Source organism: Myotis daubentonii, chromosome 17 (genome assembly GCF_963259705.1).
Source record: "Myotis daubentonii chromosome 17, mMyoDau2.1, whole genome shotgun sequence".
NCBI lineage: Eukaryota > Metazoa > Chordata > Mammalia > Chiroptera > Vespertilionidae > Myotis > Myotis daubentonii.
In genome coordinates, this window is record NC_081856.1 from 11,044,028 (window position 1) to 11,065,590 (window position 21,563).

The 21,563-nt window shown below is 46.4% G+C and overlaps 1 protein-coding gene and 1 non-coding gene across 3 annotated transcripts; both read left to right on the top strand.

Moving 5' to 3' along the window:
- The first annotated feature begins 5,910 nt into the window (after positions 1 to 5,910).
- C17H8orf76 (chromosome 17 C8orf76 homolog) lies at positions 5,911 to 19,805 on the top strand. 2 transcript variants are annotated; one of them, XM_059672803.1, is made up of 6 exons: positions 5,911 to 6,072; positions 7,220 to 7,315; positions 8,445 to 8,588; positions 13,098 to 13,534; positions 14,780 to 14,912; positions 19,381 to 19,805. In XM_059672803.1, the coding sequence occupies exons 1-6, from the start codon at positions 5,956 to 5,958 to the stop codon at positions 19,576 to 19,578; spliced, it is 1,125 nt and encodes a 374-aa protein (XP_059528786.1). In that variant the 5' UTR covers positions 5,911 to 5,955; the 3' UTR covers positions 19,579 to 19,805. The 2 variants fall into 2 exon arrangements, with proteins under 2 accessions (XP_059528786.1, XP_059528787.1); XM_059672804.1 differs by lacking the exon at positions 5,911 to 6,072 and adding an exon at positions 6,673 to 7,007.
- On the top strand, positions 9,231 to 9,368 carry LOC132220217 (U4 spliceosomal RNA). Its single transcript, XR_009449722.1, has one exon. It is a non-coding gene; the product is annotated as a U4 spliceosomal RNA (small nuclear RNA).
- Positions 19,806 to 21,563: the final 1,758 nt, after the last annotated feature.

A 21,563-nucleotide genomic window follows, 5' to 3' on the forward strand; every position in this document is an offset into this window, starting at 1 on the left:
TAGTTCCACCGCCTGAAAAATCCTGTGCTTCTCCTATTCATCTTTCTCTTCCCCAAACCCCTGGTGACCACTAATCCTTTACTATCGTCATAGTTTTGCCTTTTCTAGAATGTCATATAGTTGGAAGCATATAGAGTGTAGCCTTTTTAAATTGGCCTCTTTCACTTAGTAATATTCATGTCTCTTCATGGCTTAGTAGCTCTTTTTTTTCCTCTCTCACTCCCTCCACCTCCTTCCCCTAGCTCCGTGGTCGGCAAACTGCGGCTCACGAGCCACATGCGGCTCTTTGGCCCCTTGAGTGTGGCTCTTCCTAAGCCTTAGGAGTACCCTAATTAAGTTAATAACAATGTACCTACCTATATAGTTTAAGTTTCAAAAATTTGGCTCTCAAAAGAAATTTCAGTCATTGTACTGTTGATATTTGGCTCTGTTGACTAATGAGTCTGCCGACCACTGCCCTAACTCATTTCATTTTAGTGCTAAATAATATTCCATTGTCTGAATGTACCAGTTTATCCACTCACCTACTGAAGGATATCTTGGTTGCTTCTAGGTTTGGACAATTATGAATAAAGCTGCTATAAAAATCCATGTTTGGGTTTTTATGTAGACATAAGTTTAAATCCTTTGGGTAAATACCACGGAGCATGATTGCTGGATCATATGGTAAAAGTATGCTCAGTGTGTTATAACATTTTGCATTCCCACCAGCAGTAAATGAGAGTTCCTGTTGTTCCACATTCTTGCCAGCATTTAGTGGTTTCATTGTTCTGGATTTGAACATCATTGTTTTAATCTCATTGTTGTTTTAATTTTTATTTCCTTGCTGACATATGATGTTGAGCATCTTTTCTTGTGCTTATTTGCCACCTGTATATCTTCTTGGGTGAGGTGTCTTTTAAGGTATTTGGCCCATTTTTCAAATCAGGTTTTTTTTTCTTCTTATTGTTGAGTTTGAAGAGTTCTTTGTATATTTTAGACAATAGTCCTTTACCAAATGTGACTTTTGCAAATATTTTCACCTGGGCTATGGCTTGTCTTCTCACCCTTTTGAAATTATCTTTCACAAACAGATTTCGTGCAACAGTATTTGATGTTAAGGAAGTCCAGCTTGTCAATTATTTCTTTCATGGATCATGCCTTTGGTATTGTATCTACTAGTAAAATGTCATTGCCATACCTGAGGGCATCTAGGTTTTCCCTATGTTGTTTTCTAGGAGTTTTATAGTTTTCCATTTACATTTAGCTATATGATCTATTTTGAGTTAATTTTTGTGAATGTTGTAAGTCATTTTTTTGCATATGGATGGCCAGTTGTTAAGTACCACTTGTTGAAAAGTTTTGCCTTAAATTCAAAGTACTTAGTTTAATTAAGCTTTCTTTTTTCTAGACTTTCTTTGTACTTTATATACCTCTTAAGGTGTTTATTACTTTCTATTTTATATTACTACTAGAGACCCGATACACAAAATTCATGCATGGGTAGGATCCCTAGGCCTGGCCCGCAATCAGGGCTGATCTGTGGGACGATGGGGGAGGGGGGGCGGGGAGGGAGACAGGAACACTCCCCCCCAACCACCCTTGGCTGGCCTGAGGCCTGCTGGCTGGGGGCAGCTCCTGCGTTGAGCATCTGCCCCCTGGTGGTCAGTGCACTTCATAGCGACCAGTCATTCCACCTGTCTTTCCACCATTCAGTCAATTTGCATATTAAGCTTTTATTATATAGGATTTTCAATCCCTTGATCATTAACTGCTTTTTACACAGTAGGTACACAGTTGCTTTGATTGAAGTAACAATGAATTTTATTCCTTCAGTCTGGCTTTTCCTTAGTCTGATGTTGTCACCATCACAGTAGTTGCCTCCCCTAGAGGCCTCCGGCATCTCTTCCTGATTTGGTCAGTACTAACTGCTTCCCCTATGTCTAGCTAACAGGTCTTGCTTTATACTCTATTCAGTAGCTGTCAAATTGGCTTTGTAAGTACACCTATTTCACTAGCTTAGAGCACTTTCAAGGCAGAAACTACATTTTAAAAATCTTTATTTAAGTTAGCATTAACTGAACACTTACTATGTGCCAAGCACTAGGTTGAGAGGGTTACTTGATTAATCTCAATCCCAATGCACAGTCCATGAGGTAGATACTATTATTATCCCCATTGTATTGTTGGTGAAACTGAGGGTCACAAAGGATCAGATTCACACACACAGTGTCAAACCTGAACCATCTCCAGAGCTCTCACCCTTAACCATTGCTTAGCCAGTGTCTTCACAATATTGTTACTCAATAAATGTTCATCAAACTGAACTAGAGATTGTGAGTTTGGGAGCCAGGAGAGAAGAAACGCAATGCCAGACTGGTTGTGCACATATCTGGTGTTGGCAGACAGTGTTTGTCTTTGGACAACAGCCTGTGATACTGGAATGAAATTAACTGAGCAAGCCCTGAGAAAATTTCATTTGGCTCAAGACTTGCCAGCCTGAATAAAAGGGCATTAAATTGAGATTTGTAGTGGGAGTGGGATGGGGGAGACAGAGCGAGGCTAAGTCTCAGCTACACAGATCATATGACAGCCAAGGGGTGACAGGAAAATAACCTGACACCATGGGCACCATGCACAGTCAATGCAAGAAAGTACAGCCCAGATGCTAGTAAGATACACTTGGAGTTTTGTATCACTAGATCATTCATTCATTCAATAAACACGTACTGAGCACACAATATACTCTGCCTCGCTCTCCTTTTTGCTTGCTCAGCCTCAGCACCACGGCTTGTTTTCTGCTCCTCATTCTTGCAGCTTTCCAGAAGTTCTTGCTTCCACCTGCAAGGCTACCTCCAGATATCCTCTTGGCCAGCTCCTCTTCATTCTGGGCTCAGCTCAAAGATCGCCTCTTCAGAGGGGCCTTCTGTGACCACCCTCCCTGAAGCAGTCTCTTTCTCACATCACTCCTCCACTTTTACGTACAGCACTTAGCCACAGTCTCAAACTACTTTGTTCATTTATTTACTTGTTATTTGCCCACTAGAACTTAAGTTCCATGGAGCAAGGATCTTGTCTGTCTTATTTATCACTGTCCGCCACTCTGAGGATACAGTCCTTGGCTTAGAGCAGCGGTTCTCAACCTGTGGGTCGTGACCCCTTTGGGGATCAGATGACCTTTTCACAGGGGTTGCCTAAGACCATTGGAAAACACATATATAATTACATATTGTTTTTGTGATTAATCACTATGCTTTAATTATGTTCAATCTGTAACAATAAAAAGACATCCTGCATATCAGATATTTACATTACGATTCATAACAGTAGCAAAATTACAGTTATGAAGTAGCAACAAAAATAATTTTATGGTTGGGGGTCACCACAACATGAGGAACTGTATTAAAGGGTCACAGCATTAGGAAGGGTGAGAACCACTGGCTTAGAGCAAGTCTCAAGAAATTTTAGTTGAATCAATGAATGTACCTATTATAAAAATGTACAGACTATGGGAAATAAATGAGAGAGCTCAGTATGCCAAGATCTATAGATATAAAAGCCTAAGCGACGGAACAACCGAATGACTGAACAACAGAACAACCAGTCGCGATGATGTGCACTGACCACCAGGGGGCAGACACTCAACGCAGGAGCTGTGTCCCGGTGGTCAGTGCGCTCCCAGAGTTGGGCTCATGGCTGGCAAGCACAGCTTCTCCTACCTCAAGCCTCTCTTAGCTCTGCTGCAGTGCCACTGAGCGGCAGCAGCAGTAGGCACAGCAGGGCAGGATGAATGGGAGTGGCACCCCGCCTGGGCTCAGGCTCCTCCCCGGCTGCCTGCTGCTTCGTGCACTGCTACATCCCTTGGGGGATGTTGGACTGCCATCCCGGATTGCGAGATGGCGCAGGCTAGACTGTGGCACCCCACCGGTGCACGCATCTGTGCACCGGGCCTCTAGTAAGTTAATAAATACCGAGGAGAATTAGTGGGTGGTGCATGCCAATAATGGAAGGGCATGCTTTGCTAAAACAAAACAAAACAGAAAAAGATGGAAAAGGAGAAAAAGCAATATTTACAAATATCTGAGGAAGCAGAGAAAGAGGGCTCAGAGGAAAACAGCCTGGATAAGAAAAGGAAAGGAAGAGATGTGATTTCCTTCTGGAAGGTGTTCTACTGGTTGCCAAGCCCCATTATTCTCTATCCTATCACTTTGCCACAATCTGAAATTAAGTAATTTGCTTGCTCGCTGCATATCATATGTCTTCTCCACCTTAATTTAAACTCCTTGAGAGCAAGGACCATGGGTGATAGGTATATCCTCATCACCTGGCACAGAAGGCCCTCAAGAATACATTGGGTTATGCACAGAATGCTTAATGAATACTGTGTACCAAGCGCTGCCCTAGAGGAGCGTAGTGTGCAGAGCGGAGAGGATTCACATGCAAACAGTGTAACAACCCGTTCAACGAGGAGTGAAGGCCTACTGGGTGCCAGACACTATGCTTGGTGCTAGAGCAGTGATGGCGAACCTATGACATCCGTGTCCGAGGGGACACGCGAACTCATTTTTTTGGTTGATTTTTCTTTGTTAAATGGCATTTAAATATATAAAATAAATATCAAAAATATAAATCTTTGTTTTACTATGGTTGCAAAGATCAAAAAATTTCTATATGTGACACGGCACCAGAGTTAAGTTAGGGTTTTTCAGAATGCTGACACGCCGAGCTCAAAAGGTTCGCCATCACTGCGCTAGACAGAGAGATGTCCCTGCCTAGAATGAGCTCATGGTCTCCTGGGGGTGAGGGACAAGAAAGCTTGGACAAGAGCTGTATGAAATGAGAAATGCCCTGTCTGAGAGAATCACATGGTGTTCTGTGAGCCCAGACAAGGGACATGTAACCCAGACGTGGGGATCAGGAAAGGTTTATGGGAGGCAGCAAGATGGAGCACACTGGGAGGGGTCCTCTTGACAAAAGAAATGGTGAGGTGGCACCTGTAGGGGCAGGGAAGGTTGCAGGATGAGGGGAAAATTCAGGGAGGTCAATTCCAGAGAGGACCAGCTTGGCTGGAGAGCACTAATTCAGTTAGGGGGTGGGTAGTGGATTAGGTTCCCCTAGGGTGAGTGTGTGGAATAGAAAACTGTGTCGAAGAAAGAACCCTAGAAGACAAATAGTGGAAGAGGCACTGGCGAGATGACCAATAGGAGGGAAACTAGAGAAAAGCCTGTTGTCTGCTGTGTAATATGGCACAGTAATACTGTGCTGTGCAATATCGGATGGTACTTTGTCAACACTCTCTGCTCCCTACTCTCAAGGAACACCTTGAAAGTATAAAAATGCTAGTAAATATTAGTCTTAGGATTCTTGGATTTAGTATTTTCTCCAGGCAGAATGAGTGCTCCCGAATGGAGTCCCAGAGTAAATCTCTATATCCTCCGGTTTTTATTCTGATCTTTGTTATTGGTGGTGTCTCTTCTCTGGAGACTTGGGGAATACTGACTCATTTCTTTCGAAGCTCGTAGCCACTTGATAATTGATCCTGAGCAAGTTATTTAACCTCTATAAGCCCAATATCTTCATTTGCAAAACAGGAATCACTGTATCTTTCATAAGGAAAGGATATAAAGTGCAAAAAAAAAGTGCTTAACACAGTGTCAAGAATGTCGTCAGTGGTGAAAAAATGGTACCTACCAATTTTAATCAGCTACCCTGGGGCTGGTGCTTTTTGAAGCGAACATATAAGGAACGCTCTGCCCATCTCCTGAAACCGAGAAGTCAAACTCTGTCCCTGTCAGTTTGTGAGTCAGATAAAATTCTCAGCTCAGCTACGACTCCCAACCTGCAGTGGGCTTCCAAAGACTACAAATCCCAGGATGCTGCGCTCTGGGCCTGGCGGCCCCGCCCCTTCGCCTTGGCCCGCGCCTGGGCGCCGCTCTAGGCACCGCCTCCTCTCTATGCCCCCACCGTGGGCGCGCGATGGAGGCCGAGTGCTGGCTGCTGGGCGGCGAGTTCGAGGACTCGGTGTTCGAAGAGCGGCGGGAGCGGCGCCCGGGACCGCCCGCGTCCTACCGCGCCAAGCTCTGCGAGCCGCAGGTAAGAGGGCGGGGCCCCTCCCCCCCGTCCCGGCCCCCGGTCCTCGCCTGGGTCCCCGGGCCCCGGCCTCCGCGGGCCCCGGCACCAGTGCCCACCGCCTCCCCGGCTGCCCCTGCGCCCACCTGGCCTCCCGTCGTCTCTAACCACCGTGAGGATCGGATGCCTCCCGAGCCCCTCCGGGTGGCCCGGCCCACGCGGGCCCGGAGGGCGCACGGGGACCCCCGCGCTGTCGCGATGAACCGGCGGCAGGCGTTCGGCGGGCGTCGCTGTGCCGTCCTGTCTTCCCGGCTCTGAGCGCTGCAGAAGCCCGCGGGCCGAGCCGGCCGGCACTGACTGCAGCCGGGCGGGCAGGCAGCGCCCCGACATCCAGCCGCCGCCACTGCTCACACCTTAGGGTGTCCGCCCCCCCAGATGGCGACGGCCCTCACCCCCCGCCAGCGCCCTCGGTCAGTGACTCCCTCCCTGCCCGCAGCGACCCCGCTCTGACGCTCAGAATCCCTCCCTTGTGTCCATTGCTCAAGTCACATCGTAAGTGCTGCCTCCTCCAAGAAGTGTTTTCTCATATTTTTTTATTATTTTAGCGGGGGAGGGAGGAGAGAAACATCAATGATGGGAGAGAATCATTGGTGGTGCCTCCTGCACGCCCCGCCCCGCGGTGGGATCACCCCACAGGCGGGCAGGTGCCCTGACCAGGAGGGGAACGTGACCTCCTGTTCTTAGGTCAGCGCCCAACCCCGGAGCCGCTGACTTCCCCTTCCAACCCCAGATGCTCGTCTGTGACTCTTCCACCACCACCCGCCCCTTTTAGCTTCTGTTAAAACCCAGAACTCCGGCCAGCGCCCCATAAAGCTCTTTGCGACCCTGAATGCTAAATGATCGCCTGGCTGTGGGCGCTTCACTGGGTGCTTTTCAGAGTTGAGAGGATCCTATTATTGGTATGTTTACTCATTATGATCATTTTCATAAAAACTGGGGCGGGGGGTCATTAAAATCGTCACTCTTCTATGCCAGGGTGTCTTCCTCTGAGTCCATCCTAAAGAAGTATGTCTTTTCTGAGACTTAATCATTTATTTATGGAAAACCGCTTCTGAATATGAGTTGGAAAGCACAGCGTTTCTGTGTAATACACTCTTTTCACAATTTCTAGTGGTTTTACGGGGAAACGGAGAGCAGTGATGATGTGGAAGCTCTAACCATCAAGAAATTCCGAGGGGACCTGGCCTACAGACGGCAGGAGTATCAGGTAGAATTCCACATGTATAAGGTCGTGCTACTTAAAATGGGCTCTTGTTCCATAAGTTACGGCATAGTTCAATAACAGGCTAAATTAGGGGTGTTGTTTGTGAAGATGAGTTTAATCTTCTGCGATATGTGTTTGTAATCTTAGAACCCCAAGTCTCTGTCCTTTTCTTTTTTTAATAATTCTTTATTGTTGAAAGTATTACTTATGTACCTTTTTTCCCTCCATTGACCCCCCCCAACCTGTCCCCCCTACTCCCCACCCCAGGCCTTCAGCACCCTATTGTCTGTGTCCATGGTCTGTTTTTGTTTTGTTTTTCAATATATTTTTATTGATTTCAGAGAGGAAGGGAGAGGGAGAGATAGAAACATCCATGATGGGAGAGAATCATTGATCGGCTGCCTCCTGCACACCCCTTACTGGGAATCAAGCCCCCAACCAGGCATGTGCCCTTGACTGGAATCCAACCCGAGACCCTTCAGTCCGCAGGCCAACGCTCTATCCACTGAGCCAAACAAACTAGGGCTGGTCTGTCCTTTTCTATGAGGTTCTATATAATTTGTTTTGTTTCTTGTAACTCCAGTATAGGAATCTTTTGGGGATCCTTGTAATTCGGATTCCCCAGGCTCTGTCTCTCCTCATTATGCGGGAGCCTCTATCACAGACACCTGCTAGTGCCCCAGAAGCAAAGCACCCCAAAGTGTGTAAGAAAAGGGAGAAGCTAACAGCTAGGCACCAGCTTTACATGTAGATCTCATTTCATCCTCCTAAGAGCCCTGTTGTTAATTTGCCGATGAAAAGGTTATATAACAAGTTAGTGGCAGAACCAACATTCAAACCCTGGTCCTGATCCTGGTCCATTTGGCTCCAGAATGTTCTTGCTCCTATACTTCGATGTTTCCCATGGTAGTAGTGATTTTATCCTCCAGCCATTTATGTTCTGCCTTTTAGAAGAATACTACTGACTGACATCCTCAAGTCTTCCTTAGTTCATGGTTGGGGTCAGTTATGACATTACCTTCTGCCTAGGGAAAAAAATCACCCCTGTAACTGAGTCCTTTCTTCTTCTGTGTTTCCCGCCTTTCTTTTCATCCCTTCTCTTCATTTCCTCAACTGAACAAACAATTGCCAGAAAGCACTGCAGGAATATTCCAGTATCTCTGAGAAATTACCACCTACAAATGTCGCCATGAAAAGGGATGTCCAGGAAGGCCGGGCTCGGTGTCTGGCTCACCTGGGAAGGCGTGCAGAAGCACTGGCGATTGCGACGGACTTGGTGAGTGGTCTCATTGCTTTTCTCACTTGTTTCCCGAAGGTGGTTGAATATTTTCTGAAAAACAAAACAAAACAAAAGCCAGCTTCTTGCTCACAGCAAGATCTGTGAATTCGGAGGAGCAGAGGAAAATCGCCAATGGTGTAAGAACTGTATGATGGTGAACATTTTGGAGCTCTGGACATAATCATTTTCTTGTCACGTTTTTTCTTGATTATGATAAAAATTCTTCATTGCCTGAAAATCTCATTCGATGGAAGGATTATCAGTGATCTGTTTCCTTCTTTAGGTTTTATTTTTCAAAATTTCTACAATGAACATGTATTTTGTAAAGGGGCGGCAGGGAAGTTACCAAAAAATGGCTAAAGATCATACTACGCCAGCCGTGGGCAAACTACGGCCCACGGGCCAGATCCGGCCCTTTTGAAATGAATAAAACTAAAAAAAAAAAAAAGAAGACCGTACCCTTTCATGTAATGATGTTTACTTTGAATTTATATTAGTTCACACAAACACTCCATCCATGCTTTTGTTCCGGCCCTCCGGTCCAGTTTAAGAACCCATTGTGGTCCTCGAGTCAAAAGTTTGCCCACCCCTGTACTACACCAAGCTTTAATAATCCTTTTTTTTTTTTTTTTTTTTTTTAGCTTTGCGCAGTGGCGGTATTGTAGCCAATGAGGTTTATCCGAGGCGTGATTATTGCTAATTGGAAAAAAAAATCCTTTTTTTCTTAGATGGAATTTGCAGAATTTTTTTAAGGGATAAAGAAAAGCAACTCTTTGCAATTCTATATTCTGCTTGTTTTTGTCTTCAGGTTAAGGCATCTGGTTTACTTCTGGTTATTTGTGTAAATTTTATAGGGGGTTGGTCTCAAGTAAACAGTCCTGGTTTATACACTGGGTGGCCAGATTATTATGACCACCTGACATTTGTAGGCAAATTTGCTATAATTTCGCTCTGAAGTTGCTAGAGGGCCACGCCATTATAAATAGGGAAGCAGGTTGTTTACCACGACAGTAGAAGTGATTTTTTTCTGAAGATATGGGTAAACAACACAATTTAACAGCCTTTGAACGTGGGATATATATATACTGAGTGGTCAGATTATTATGACCACCCCCTCAGTACTTCGCTGGGCCACCTTTTGCCTTCAATACTGCAGCGATTCTTCTTGGCATTGACTCCATGAGATGTTGAATGGTGATGCGAGGAATCTGACACCATGCCTGATGAATAGCACCGTCTAGTTCTGTGAGATTTGATGGTTGTGGAACCAGCTGCCTGATGGCTCTTTTAACTTAGCCCCACAAATGCTCAATTGGATTGAGATCTGGTGATTGTGGGGCCACCTAAGCAAGGTAAAGTCTCCCTCATGTTCTTGAAACCACTCCTGCACAATACGAGCACCGTGGCATGGCGCATTGTCTTGTTGGAAGAAGCCATCTCCATTGGGATACGCCATCAACATGATAGGATGAACTTGATCAGCAACGATACTTAGGTATGTTGTGCTATATTCGTTGTTCCACACGAATTAAAGGGCCCAAACCATAACACTGCCCCCACCAGCTGGAAGGGTTATACTCATGCATGTGGGGTGCATGCTTTCATGCTGTTTCCGCCAAATTCTCACTCTGCCATCTGCATGATGCAACTGGAAACGTGATTCATCGGACCACATGACTTTTTTCCAAAGCTCGACTGTCCAATCCTTGTGTTCCTGTGCGAATTGGAGACGTTTTATCTTGGTAACTGCAGACAGCAAAGGTGTTTGAACAGGCCTTCGGCTTCCATATCCCATACGATGCAGGGTACGGCTAATTTGCCTACAAATGTCAGGTGGTCAAAATAATCTGGCCACTCAGTGTAGATGGCCAGTGTTCTTCCTCAAAGGGAACCAGTGAGGCACATGTCACTGATCTTGACCCCTGTGGACCTAGTCAACCAAGGTCAGCCTCGAGTGTGCGTGCATCTGAACTGCCCTCTTTCTGGTTAACCAAGGGGAATCCCTGAATCTGCTTGCTGAGGGGGTCACCGCATAGGATCTCCACCTCTTGCAGTGAGAGGAAACCTTGGGGCGATTGTCTTCAGAACATGGAAAATAGCTGCATTTTCTTCTTTCTTCTTCTCCCCTCTAGTGATTGTGGGCTAATTGGCTGCATATTGTTTCAAGAACCTATTTCTTAGCAATTTAAACATCTCATAGTGGTGTGTGATGAACTGTGTAAAGAATTGCTTTCTGACAGCAAAGGACTCTCTTTCTCATTTATGTTCTCCCCCAATATGTCAGTCCCACATGTGCCTCGTGCCAGGGTTCGTTCTGAAGCGACAGATAGGACGTCAACCCTTGCACATACATTGCTCATCGGGAGTCCAGTGGGAGAACCCTAAGCCAGCTAACGTGTCAGCTCTTCTGTGACTTCCTTCTTTATTCCTAGTATGACTGCCTGGCTCTGCTACTTCCTAGCTGTGAGGTCATGCAGGTTATCTAACTTCTTTGTTGTGACTCGTTGGTCTCATCTATAAAATGGGGATGAAAATAGAATCTGTTCTAAGGGATTGTCATGAGGATTAAGGGAGTAAAGCACCGAAATGAGCTCCGCCTGCCACATGGTAAGCTCTCAGTAAATATTAACATCATCATCGCATCCCAGAGGAGCTGCAGTGTTCTGGAAAATTCACACCAAGTCATCGGCATGGAATTTAACATCCACAGAGCTATTTACTGGTGATGCTCTCAGAACCCTCCCATCAGATCGTAGTTTGTATGTAACAACCTCTACCCTCACACACTTGCTTTCTCCATATGAAAATGTGTCTGCACAGAGTAAAGCCCACGGAGTGGCTGTAGAACAGTAGTATTTGGTTTAGGTGGTCCAGACACGGTACTTTCCTGATTGTACGTGAAGGACATGAGGAGGTATGACTCAGCAGTTATTAAGCCTCTGTTGTGTGCAAAGTGCTGTGTTCTGTGCTCAGGGTTCAGCCTTGAACGGAAACCCTCTAGGACAGTGATTCTCAACCTTCCTAATGCCGCAACCCTTTAATACAGTTCCTCATGTTGTGGTGACCCCCAACCATAAAATTATTTTTGTTGCTACTTCATAACTGTAATTTTGCTACTGTTATGAATCGTATTGTAAATATCTGATATGCAGTATGTCTTTTTATTGTTACAGATTGAACATAATTAAAGCATAGTGATTAATCACAAAAACAATATGTAATTATATGTGTGTTTCCCAATGGTCTTAGGCGACCCCTGTGAAAGGGTCATTCGACCCCCAAAGGGGTCGCGACCCACAGGTTGAGAACCGCTGCTCTAGGACTTCCTGGACTGTGGGGAAGGACAGAATACCCGACAAGAGTAACAGGAACAGCAGACAGGTCTGTCTCTTGGAAGACACAGTGTGACCAGGTCGGTTGGGCTTTCTTTCCATCTTTTCTCTCCGTACGTGACTGTTGAGAGGCCACCCAAGCTTCCGCTCACTGGAGCGCCAGGTCTTCGGGCAGCGGCCTGGGTAGTTTTACTCAGGGCAGTTTTCTGTGGCCGCTCGATTTGCATACTAGACGGCCAGGTTTTCCTGTGACTCAAAATCAACTGAAAGGCCATTTCGTCTGCTGTCTGCTCTCCAGACTTGAACTTAGAAAAGAAGGGTTGTTTTCTGTAACCCACAGGGCTTTTGCCATATGGCAAGTTAGGCAAGCGGTGGTGGCTCAGCTAAGGAGACCGCAAAGGATTTTCTGATCAGAAGGAAACCGAGCAACCCCCTGGAGCCAAAACACTGCCCTTGGTCAGAGCAGGGAAGGCATTTGGACTCAATTACGATGCAGCATGAGCTTCAGGGCTGTCATCGGACATAGAGTTCATACGAATCCTCAAGGAGATGACCATTTGGGTTTTTAGAAGCCTGGGATCTTACTAGTAAAATGGAACCGTTAGCCTAGGTCAGTGGTCGGCAAACTCATTAGTCAGCAGAGCCAAATATCAACAGTACAATGACTGAAATTTCTTTTGAGAGCCACATTTTTGAAACTTAAACTATATAGGTAGGTACATTGTTATTAATTAGGGTACTCCTAAGGCTCAGGAAGAGCCACACTCAAGGGGCCAAAGAGCCGCATGTGGCTCACGAGCTGCAGTTTGCCGACCACGGGCCTAGGGTATCAAAACGTTGGCTTGGCTCTCTTAGCTGTGTGGCTGAAGGCAATAAAGATGATAATAAACTTGAAAATAAACTGGCAGTGATGTCTTTGGTGCAGAACTTTGTGTTATTGTTATGACATTAGGATCTTGGGAGTGATCAGTGCTTGCTTTACTGGGTAGCATATATTTCTCTGGGTTTAGGGTTTCAAACAGATCTATTGAAAAATATTTCGTTCACTCTACTTGTGTAACTGCTGAAAGATACTTCCGATTTATAACATCTACAGCCTGGGTTGTTAGGAAGCTCCATTTGTATATAGAAAACGTTCTGCAGTGTAATGTTTTTGACCTTTTTTTCTCCTTAGGAAATGAAAGCAACGAACACAGACCATTTAACCACTGTGCTCTGCCTCCAGCTTGCCATTTGTTCAAGCTCGCGGGACGCGCAGCGCGCCACCTTCTGCCTTCAGAAACTGGTCTCTCTGCATCCTTTCAGTCCTTGGACCTGGGGCAGGCTGGCAGAGGCCTACCTGGCCGCGGGACCAGCGCTGTCCTCATCGGCCGCGTCATCTCACAGACAGAGCCATTCCACCTCCAGGGACAAAGCTGTCACCTCCGCCTGTCCACACTCAGGAAAAGACTGTCGTCTGTGTTTCCCTGAGACGTTGCCCGAGAGCTCCGTGTGTTCTGTGGAAACGAGCAGCAGTGAGAGCCGGAAGGAGGAGGAAGCTCTGACGAACTTTCGGGACTCTCTGTCGCTGGAGGCTCGGATGAAAGCCTGCGCCTCCTTTATACGGACCAGGTAAATGGACAGTGGATTAAACCATGTGCAGGACGCTAAGCTCAGAGTAAAGGTGTCCTTTTTCTAATTTTAAGTTTCAACAAGTTCCAGGCTAGCCTTGGAATATGTTTTTGAGATGTTTCCTGTGGTCTAGGCGTTCGTGCTTCCAGGTGGGTCATGCAGACAGTTCAGAGTGAAACGGGGGTGCATCGGGCCAGGTTCTGTCATGAACTCCCCAGGGACTCCCCCTCGCACTTACACAAACTCCACGTTGCTTTCCATCGCCTGCGAGGGCTGATGTGAACTGCCCTCCCTCTCCTTTCCTCCTCCTTTACTACAGTCTCTCTCTTCCTGGCTGTGTTCTGCCTACAGGGATCTTTGCGATTTGCACAAACATCAAGTTAGTTCGTGTGTTAGAGCCCCTTCCCTCAGCAACCCTCTTTCCCCAGATGGTCGTGTGGCTGGCTCCTCGTCCTGTCGGTCTTGGCTTGGAGTGACTCAGAGGAGCCGCCTCTGCTGTCCCATCGAAGTAGACACTGCATCCACCCTGCCCTGGATTCCTTTTCATGGCACTCATCACTGCCTGAGATTGTCTTGTGTTTGTAATCTCTCTCCTTCCATCCCATGAAGCAGAAGCCTGTCTGTTTTGCTCACCGGTGTCTCCCAGGGCCTGCAGTAGTGAGTGGTGTCTGCACAGTCAGTATTTCATAAACACACATGAGGGGCCAGGAGGGAGGGGGGACCAGGAGACCAGGCTTTGATCATGATGGGGGAGTTCGTGGAGAGGCAGTTACAAAGTGGTCATCAGGGACTCCTCAAAGACTTGGGCCTGCTTGGGGGAATGGAAGTGAGCTGGAGAGTCTAGTCCTTGAGGTCAGCTGCTGTGGGTTCAGGGACCTGGAGGGTCACAGAGCACTGACCGCGGAAGAACACATCCCAGGATTCTGGGGGCGGAGCCTTTGACAGGAGGCCTGTCCTTGTCACTCCATGGCACGTGTGCTCCTGATCACGTGACTTCTGCAGGACGCCCTCCGAGAGCTGGCTCTCTGAGTTTCCTTGAGAAGCTTGGCCAGTGCCTTTTCCAGATGCCGACTCTCCAGTGGCGCGGGCCTTGGTTCAGGATAAGAAGCGTTAGGGGTTCGGAGGAGGTGAGCGCCTGCGGTGGGCCCAGCGGGCCTCTCATCCAGCCGAACCCTGTGCTATATCTGGACATCTCATTGCTTTCCTTCCTGGGAACCTGCATGTCCGGACGTTGGTGTTTTTCAGGCTCTTGCTTCAGCTCACCCAGTCACAGCAGACGTCCTTTGCTTTGGAGAGGAACCTCAGGACCCAGCAGGAAATTGAAGATAAAATGAAAGGCTTTGGCTTCAAAGAAGACACTCTGCAGCTGATGACCGAGGTGAGTGACCCCTGGGGTTTATGTGAGCGAGGCACCATGGATATGTTTCCTGGCGCCCACACTCTTTTATCAAAAACGAGGTCAGAGCTCATCCGCCAAAGGACTTCCGTGCCCTTCCTTTACGTGCCTTGGGTCACTTCATCCCGAAAACGCCTCTTCCTCGTCTCCCCGCTGCAGCCGCTGGAGGCTGGGGCTCTGCCCATTCCAGGTCGCTGCTTGGGCCCGCCTGCCTGCGCACCTGCATGCCCAGCCTGAGTGGGGGAAGGAATGAGTGTTGACATTTGTGCCGGGCTCTTGTATGTTTTCTCCTTCATTCAGCCGCATAACAGCCTGCGGGGCAGGTGGGCCGAGCGAGGCGCACAGACGCTGTGACTTGCCAAGGTCAGGATGTAAGGGGCGGAGCCGCGCTGGAACCGGTCCAGTTGCAAGTCATTGTCTGTGTGCCCCGCCGCTGTTACTGCTTTGATGTTATGGAGACGGTCAGATGACAATCTTTTTAAACATTTGTTGGCTTTTAAAAATCTGCTGGCCCTAGACGCTTCAGCTCAGTGGATCGAGTGTCGGCCCGTGGACTGAAGGGTCCCGAGTTCAATTCCGGTCAAGGGCACTTACCTTGGTTGCGGGCTCACAACCAATCCATGTGTCTCTCTCACATCAGTGTTTCTCTCTGTCTCTCCCCCTCCCTTCTCTTCTCTCTAAAAATCAATGGGAAAATATCCTCAGGTGAGGATTAACAAACAAACAAAATTATATGCTGTTGAAATATCTTCAGATGACATTTGGAGATTATCCATGTACTTACGTGACTCCTCTTTGTATTTAATTGGAACTTGACAGCCCAGGGACTTTTCCCATGAGAATAACCCTGTTCGTATAAGTCCTAATGTCATGCTTTCAAGAAATGCTTACTGCCCTGACTGGTTTGGCTCATTGGATAGAGCGTCGGCCTGCGGACTGGAAGGTCCCAGGTTTGATTCCAATCCAGGGCATATACCTTGGTTGTGGGCACATCCCCAGTAGGAGGTGTGCAGGAGGCAGCTGATCGATGTTTCTTTCTCATCGATGTTTCTAACTATCTCTCTTTCTCTTCCTCTCTATAAAAAGTGAATAAAATATATTAAATAAATAAATAAAAAAAGAAATGCTTACTGCATGACCTGGCTGGTTTGCTCAGTGGGTAGAGCATCGGCCTGTGGACGGAAAGGTCCTGGGATTAATTCTTGTCAAGGGCACATGCCCGGGTTGTGGGCTTGGTCCCCAGTGGGGGCATGCAGGAGGCAGCCAATCAGTGATCTCTCTCATCATTAATGTTTCTATCTCCTCTCCCTCTCCCTTCCTCTCTGAAATCAATAAAAGTATATATATATATATATATATTTTTTTTTTTTTTAAATATATTTTATTGATTTTTTTTTACAGAGAGGAAGGGAGAGGGATAGAGAGTTAGAAACATCCATGAGAGAGAACATCGATCAGCTGCCTCCTGCACACCCCCTATTGGGGATGTGCCTGCAACCAAAGTACATGCCCTTGACTGGAATCGAACCTGGGACCCTTCAGTCCGCAGGCCTACACTCTAGCCACTGAGCCAAACCGGCCAGGGCTAAAAGTATATTTTTAAAAAAAATGCTTACTGCTGCCGAAACTGGTTTGGCTCGGTGGATAGAGCATCGGACTGCGGACTGAGGGGTCCCAGGTTCGATTCCGGTCAAGGGCATGTACCTGGGTTGCGGGCACATCCCCAGTGGGAGATGTGCAGGAGGCAGCTGATCGATGTTTCTCTCTCATTGATGTTTCTAACTATCTCGCTCCCTTTCTCTCTGTAAAAAATCAATAAAATATATTTTTAAAAAAATAAAAAAATAAAATAAAATAAAAAAATGCTTACTGCTAATCTATGATTGCCTGGCTCCTTTCTCCCTTCCCCAAACTAAGCTCCCCCTTGACTCCTTTTCCCTATTCTGGGATCACACTCTCCTGTCTTGTCTCTGAGCCTTTTTCAGCCTTCCCCCTCCTCTGGGCTCTTTCCATTGAGCCCACAGACATGCCCGGGCACCCTGTCTCTCCTGAGCCGACCGTAGCCGTTCCTTCGTCTGATTTCCATCGATATGTAGCTGTGGACCAGTCACTTTCGGTTTCCCCTTCCCTTTGCTCTGAGAGGCTACACTGGTCCGCTTTTCTCCTGGATTTCTCACTATCCCTCTGCCCCTTGAGATACCACTAGCTTCCTCCGTGGCCTAAGTAATGCATTCTCCCAGGTGTCACTTAGGTTCTCCGTTCCCTCTGCCTTCCTCCCGCAGCAGCCATAACCGCATAACCGCACCGTAGCTCAGTGGTCGCCTCGGGGCTGCTGACCGTCCTGTCTGTTGGGTCTCTGCTCCCTGCTCTGGAGCGCTTGTCTCACACCTCAGAGAAATTACCTACTGAGCGGTTAATCTGAGATGGTTATTGATTATTCTGCAGTCACTTCAGCTACAGAATGTCTAAAATGGAACTGCTCACCAAAACACTTCCCACCTTCCACCAGTGCCTAGCATACGGAGTGCCTTTCACAGCCTTGGCCGTCAGCAAGTATTTGTGGAGAAGAATCACAGGGGAGTTGGAGAGAACCATCTCTTGCTTAGACTTAATTTTTTCCATTGATCCCGTCTGTCATTCTTTGTTTATCCAGACCTGGAACCTCACAGCTGCATCCTCTGTTCTCACCTCTAGCCAGGCACCAAGCCCAGCCTTTCTTCAGGGTCCGCCTTTCATTTCTCTTCACCACTCGCGCCGCAGTCCTTACCAACTCACGGTTACCCTCACAGCGACCTCCGGCTCATCCTGCCTTGCTTCCTTACCTTCTCCCCTCAGATCTGTCTTGAACGTTGCTGCTGAGTTCATCTTAAAACAGTGCTTGAGGACTGGGTGAAAAGGGGGGAGGGATTGAGAAGTACAGAATGGTAGTTACAGAGTAGTCACTGGTTTGTAAAGTGCAGCACAGGAAATGGAGTCAGTAATATGCAAGAACCATGTATGGTGCTGGTCGGTACTAGGCTTATTCATAAATTATGTACTCGTCTAACCACTATGCTGTACACCCGAAACTAGTGTAAAATAATACTGAATGTCAAGTATAATTGAAAAATAAGATTGAAAACAAACAAACATTGCTTTGACCATGTTACCTGCTTGCTTAAAACGAAAATGTATCAGGTCTAGTTTACAGCCTTGATTATGATGTCCAAGGCCTTACAGAGAGTAACCCCACACTTCTGACTTAGTGATTCCTTACACAAGTCTTTGCTTCCACTAGACCAGTGGCTCTCAACCTTCCTAATGCCGCGACCTTTTATTTTTTATTTTTTTCCATGAGAAAGCATTTATTTATTTATTTATTTATTTATTTATTTATTTATTATTGCTTAAAGTATTACAAAGGGATGCCACGACCTTTTAATACAGTTCCTCATGTTGTGGTGACCCCCAATTTCATTGTTACAAATTGGACATAATTAAAGCGTAGTGATTAATCACAAAAACAATATGTAATTATATGTGTGTTTTCTGATGGTCTTAGTCGACCCCTGTGAAAGGGTCGTTCGGCCCCCAAAAGGGTCGCGACCCCCAGGTTGAGAACCGCTGCACTAGACTGATCTGCCTGTATCTAATGAATCTGCCATGGGTTTCCCACCTCCACCTCCTTGCTGTTCCTATCCTCAAAGACCCAGCCAGAATCCACGTCCTCTAGGCACCTTTCCCAGCACGTCCTATTCTGTGGCAGCTTCTCCCTCATCTGAGCTCAGATAGAATGATGGCTTGAATAGATGGCCCTTTATTCCCCCCTCCCAACACCCCCCCACCCCCCCAAGCAAGAACATGTCTTAATCTTCCGTTGTTTTATCAGAGAAACTAATGCAGAATCTGAACCTGATTCTGACCAGCAGGGAGCAGTATTGTGCCTTCAGAGGGCCAGCCAGCTTCTTAAATCTCAGAGGTTGCTGTGGTACCATTTCTGGAAGGATTGAGTCTCTCTGGGTCAGGAAAGGGTGGGCCAAGCTACTTGCTTTGACTTCTTTGGAGAACTTCTAAGAGAAAGAATCTGTGTGGTCCCCGCAGCAGTTATATCTCGCCCAAGCCCTGCTCTTCAGTCATTGTACAAGGAGGGAGGGTCCCTCGCAGAGAAGATGCTCTCAGCTGTGAGGAGGTGACTCGGCTTCCTGTGTCTTGACCAGTTCCGCTGCCACATTAGCACTTCTGCGACTGGTTCACTCGGGAAGGATGAGACCGGAAACGGGGTGATATTTTACCCATGGGGTCCTCAATCGCTGCTTCTGGTCAGACATCTTTTCGAAACGTTGGAACGGTTGGAATCGTCCCCGTGCTGCTGAAGGAGTCCTGCTTGCATGAAATCCTTTACGCCACAGACTGGCGTGGTCCTGCGTGCCATGGCTCGGGCCCCTTTTATTGGTTTCTTTCCCTCCTGCAGGTTATGGGAGAAGATATCGTTCCAGAAAAAATAAAAGACGAGGTTCACAGCGAGGTGAAGTGTGTGGGCCCTGCAGCCCTGGCCGCCTTGGTGATTGCATCTTCGGAAGAATTTGAAGACAAGTGGTTTCGAAAGATCAAAGACCACTTCTGCTCCTTTGAAAACCAGTTCCATACACAGATGCAAATCTCTGCTTAAAAACAAAACATCTGGCCCTAGCTGGTTTGGCTCAGTGGATCGAGCGTCAGCCTGCAGACTGAAGGGTCCCGGGTTTGATTCCAGTCAGGGGCACGTGCCTGGGTTGCGGGCTTGATCCCCAGTGTGAGGTGTGCAGGAGGCAGCTGATCAGTAATTCTCTTTCATCATTGATGTTTCTATCTCTCTCCCTCTCCCTCTCCTAAATCAATAAAAATATTTTTTAAAAAGACATCTGGCCCTGTGTTAGCTGTCCTTTACTTCAGAGAGAATCCACTGCTAACCATGAAATATAGTGAATCAAACAAGATTATTTGCTTTATAAAAATGACTTATCTCCCAGGTTCTTTCTATTGTGTTCTGTTTCTTGGACTTTTGCCATTCACCTATCTTAGCCTCCTACCCCTTTAGAAGTTATCTGTTGGGAGAGTATGTAAAAGAGGCTTTTAGATTTTATAGTCTTTTAATCTTTTTAAATATATTTTTATTAATTTAGAGAGGAAGGGAGAGGAAGAGAGAGATAGAAACATCAATGATGAGAGAGAATCATTGATCAGCTGCCTCCTGCACGCCCCACACTGGGGATCAAGCCTGCAACCTGGCCATGTGCCTTGACTGGGAATCAAACCTTCTGGTTCATAGATCAATGCTCAACCACTAAGCCACGCAGGCTGGGCTAGATTTTATAGTCTTTTTATTTTATTTTATTTTTTATTTTTTTTAATTAAATCTTTATTGTTCAGATTATTACATTAGTTACTCTTTTTTCCCACCATAACTCCCCTCCACCCAGTTCCCACCCCACCCTCCGCCCTCACTGCCCACCCACTGTCCTCATCCATAGGTGCATGATTTTTGTCCAGTCTCTTCCCGCATCTCCCACACCCCTTCCCCCCCAAGAATAGTCCATTCCCTTTCTATGTCCCTGATTCTATTACAATCGCCAGTTCATACTGTTCATCAGATTATTTATTCCCTTGATTTTTAGATTCACTTGTTAATAGATGTGTATTTGTTGTTCATAATTAGTCTCTTTACCTTTTCTTCTTCTTCCTCTTCTTAAAGGATACCTTTCAGCATTTCATATAATACTGGTTTGGTGGTGATGAACTCCTTTAGCTTTTTCTTATCTGTGAAGCTCTTTATCTGACCTTCAGTTCTGAATGATAGTTTTGCTGGATAAAGTAGTCTTGGTTGTAGGTTCTTGGTATTCATCACTTTGAATATTTCTTACCACTCTCTTCTGGCCTGCATGGTTTCTGTTGAGAAATCAGCTGACAGTCGTATGGGTACTCCCTTGTAGGTAACTGAGTTTCTTTCTCTTGCTGCTTTTAGGACTCTCTCTTTGTCTTTTGCTCTTGGCATTTTAATGATGATGTGTCTTGGTGTGGTCCTCTTTGGATTCCTTTTGTTTGGGGTTCTCTGCGCTTCCTGGACCTGTAAGTCTATTTCTTTCACCAGGTGGGGGAAGTTTTCTGTCATTATTTCTTCAAATAGGTTTTCAATATCTTGCTCTCTCTCATCTTCTGGCACCCCTATAATTCTGATGTTGGTTCGCTTGAGGCTGTCCCAGAGGCTCCTTACACTATCTTCGTATTTTCGGATTCTTTTTTCATTTTGCTTTTCCGGTTGGGTGTTTTTTGTTTCTTCGTATTTCAAATCTTTGACTTGATTCTTGCACTCCTCTGGTCTGTTGGGAGTCTGTATAATGTTATTTTAGTCAGTGTATGCTTAATTTCTAGTTGGTCCTTTATCACAACATCGAGGGTCTCATTAGATTTCTTGAGGATCTCACTACATTTATCGGCGGTCTCACCAGTCTTCTTGAAGATCTCACTACATTTATCGGCGGTCTCACCAGTCTTTTCGAGGGCCTTATTAAGTTTATCAGCTGCTTCTAGACAGTTCTTTAAAGACCTTAAAAGTGTGGTTTTGAACTCTATATCCAGCAGTTTGCTTTCCTCCAATTCTGTCGTTTGTGTCCTGTT

Coding starts and splice junctions, on each gene's coding strand:
- C17H8orf76 (XM_059672803.1), top strand. CDS start 5,956: ATGGAGGCCGAGTGCTGGCTGCTGGGCGGCGAGTTCGAGGACTCGGTG. Junction 6,073..7,219: donor CCAAGCTCTGCGAGCCGCAG/GTAAGAGGGCGG, acceptor CACAATTTCTAG/TGGTTTTACGGGGAAACGGA. Junction 14,913..19,380: donor CTCTGCAGCTGATGACCGAG/GTGAGTGACCCC, acceptor TCCCTCCTGCAG/GTTATGGGAGAAGATATCGT.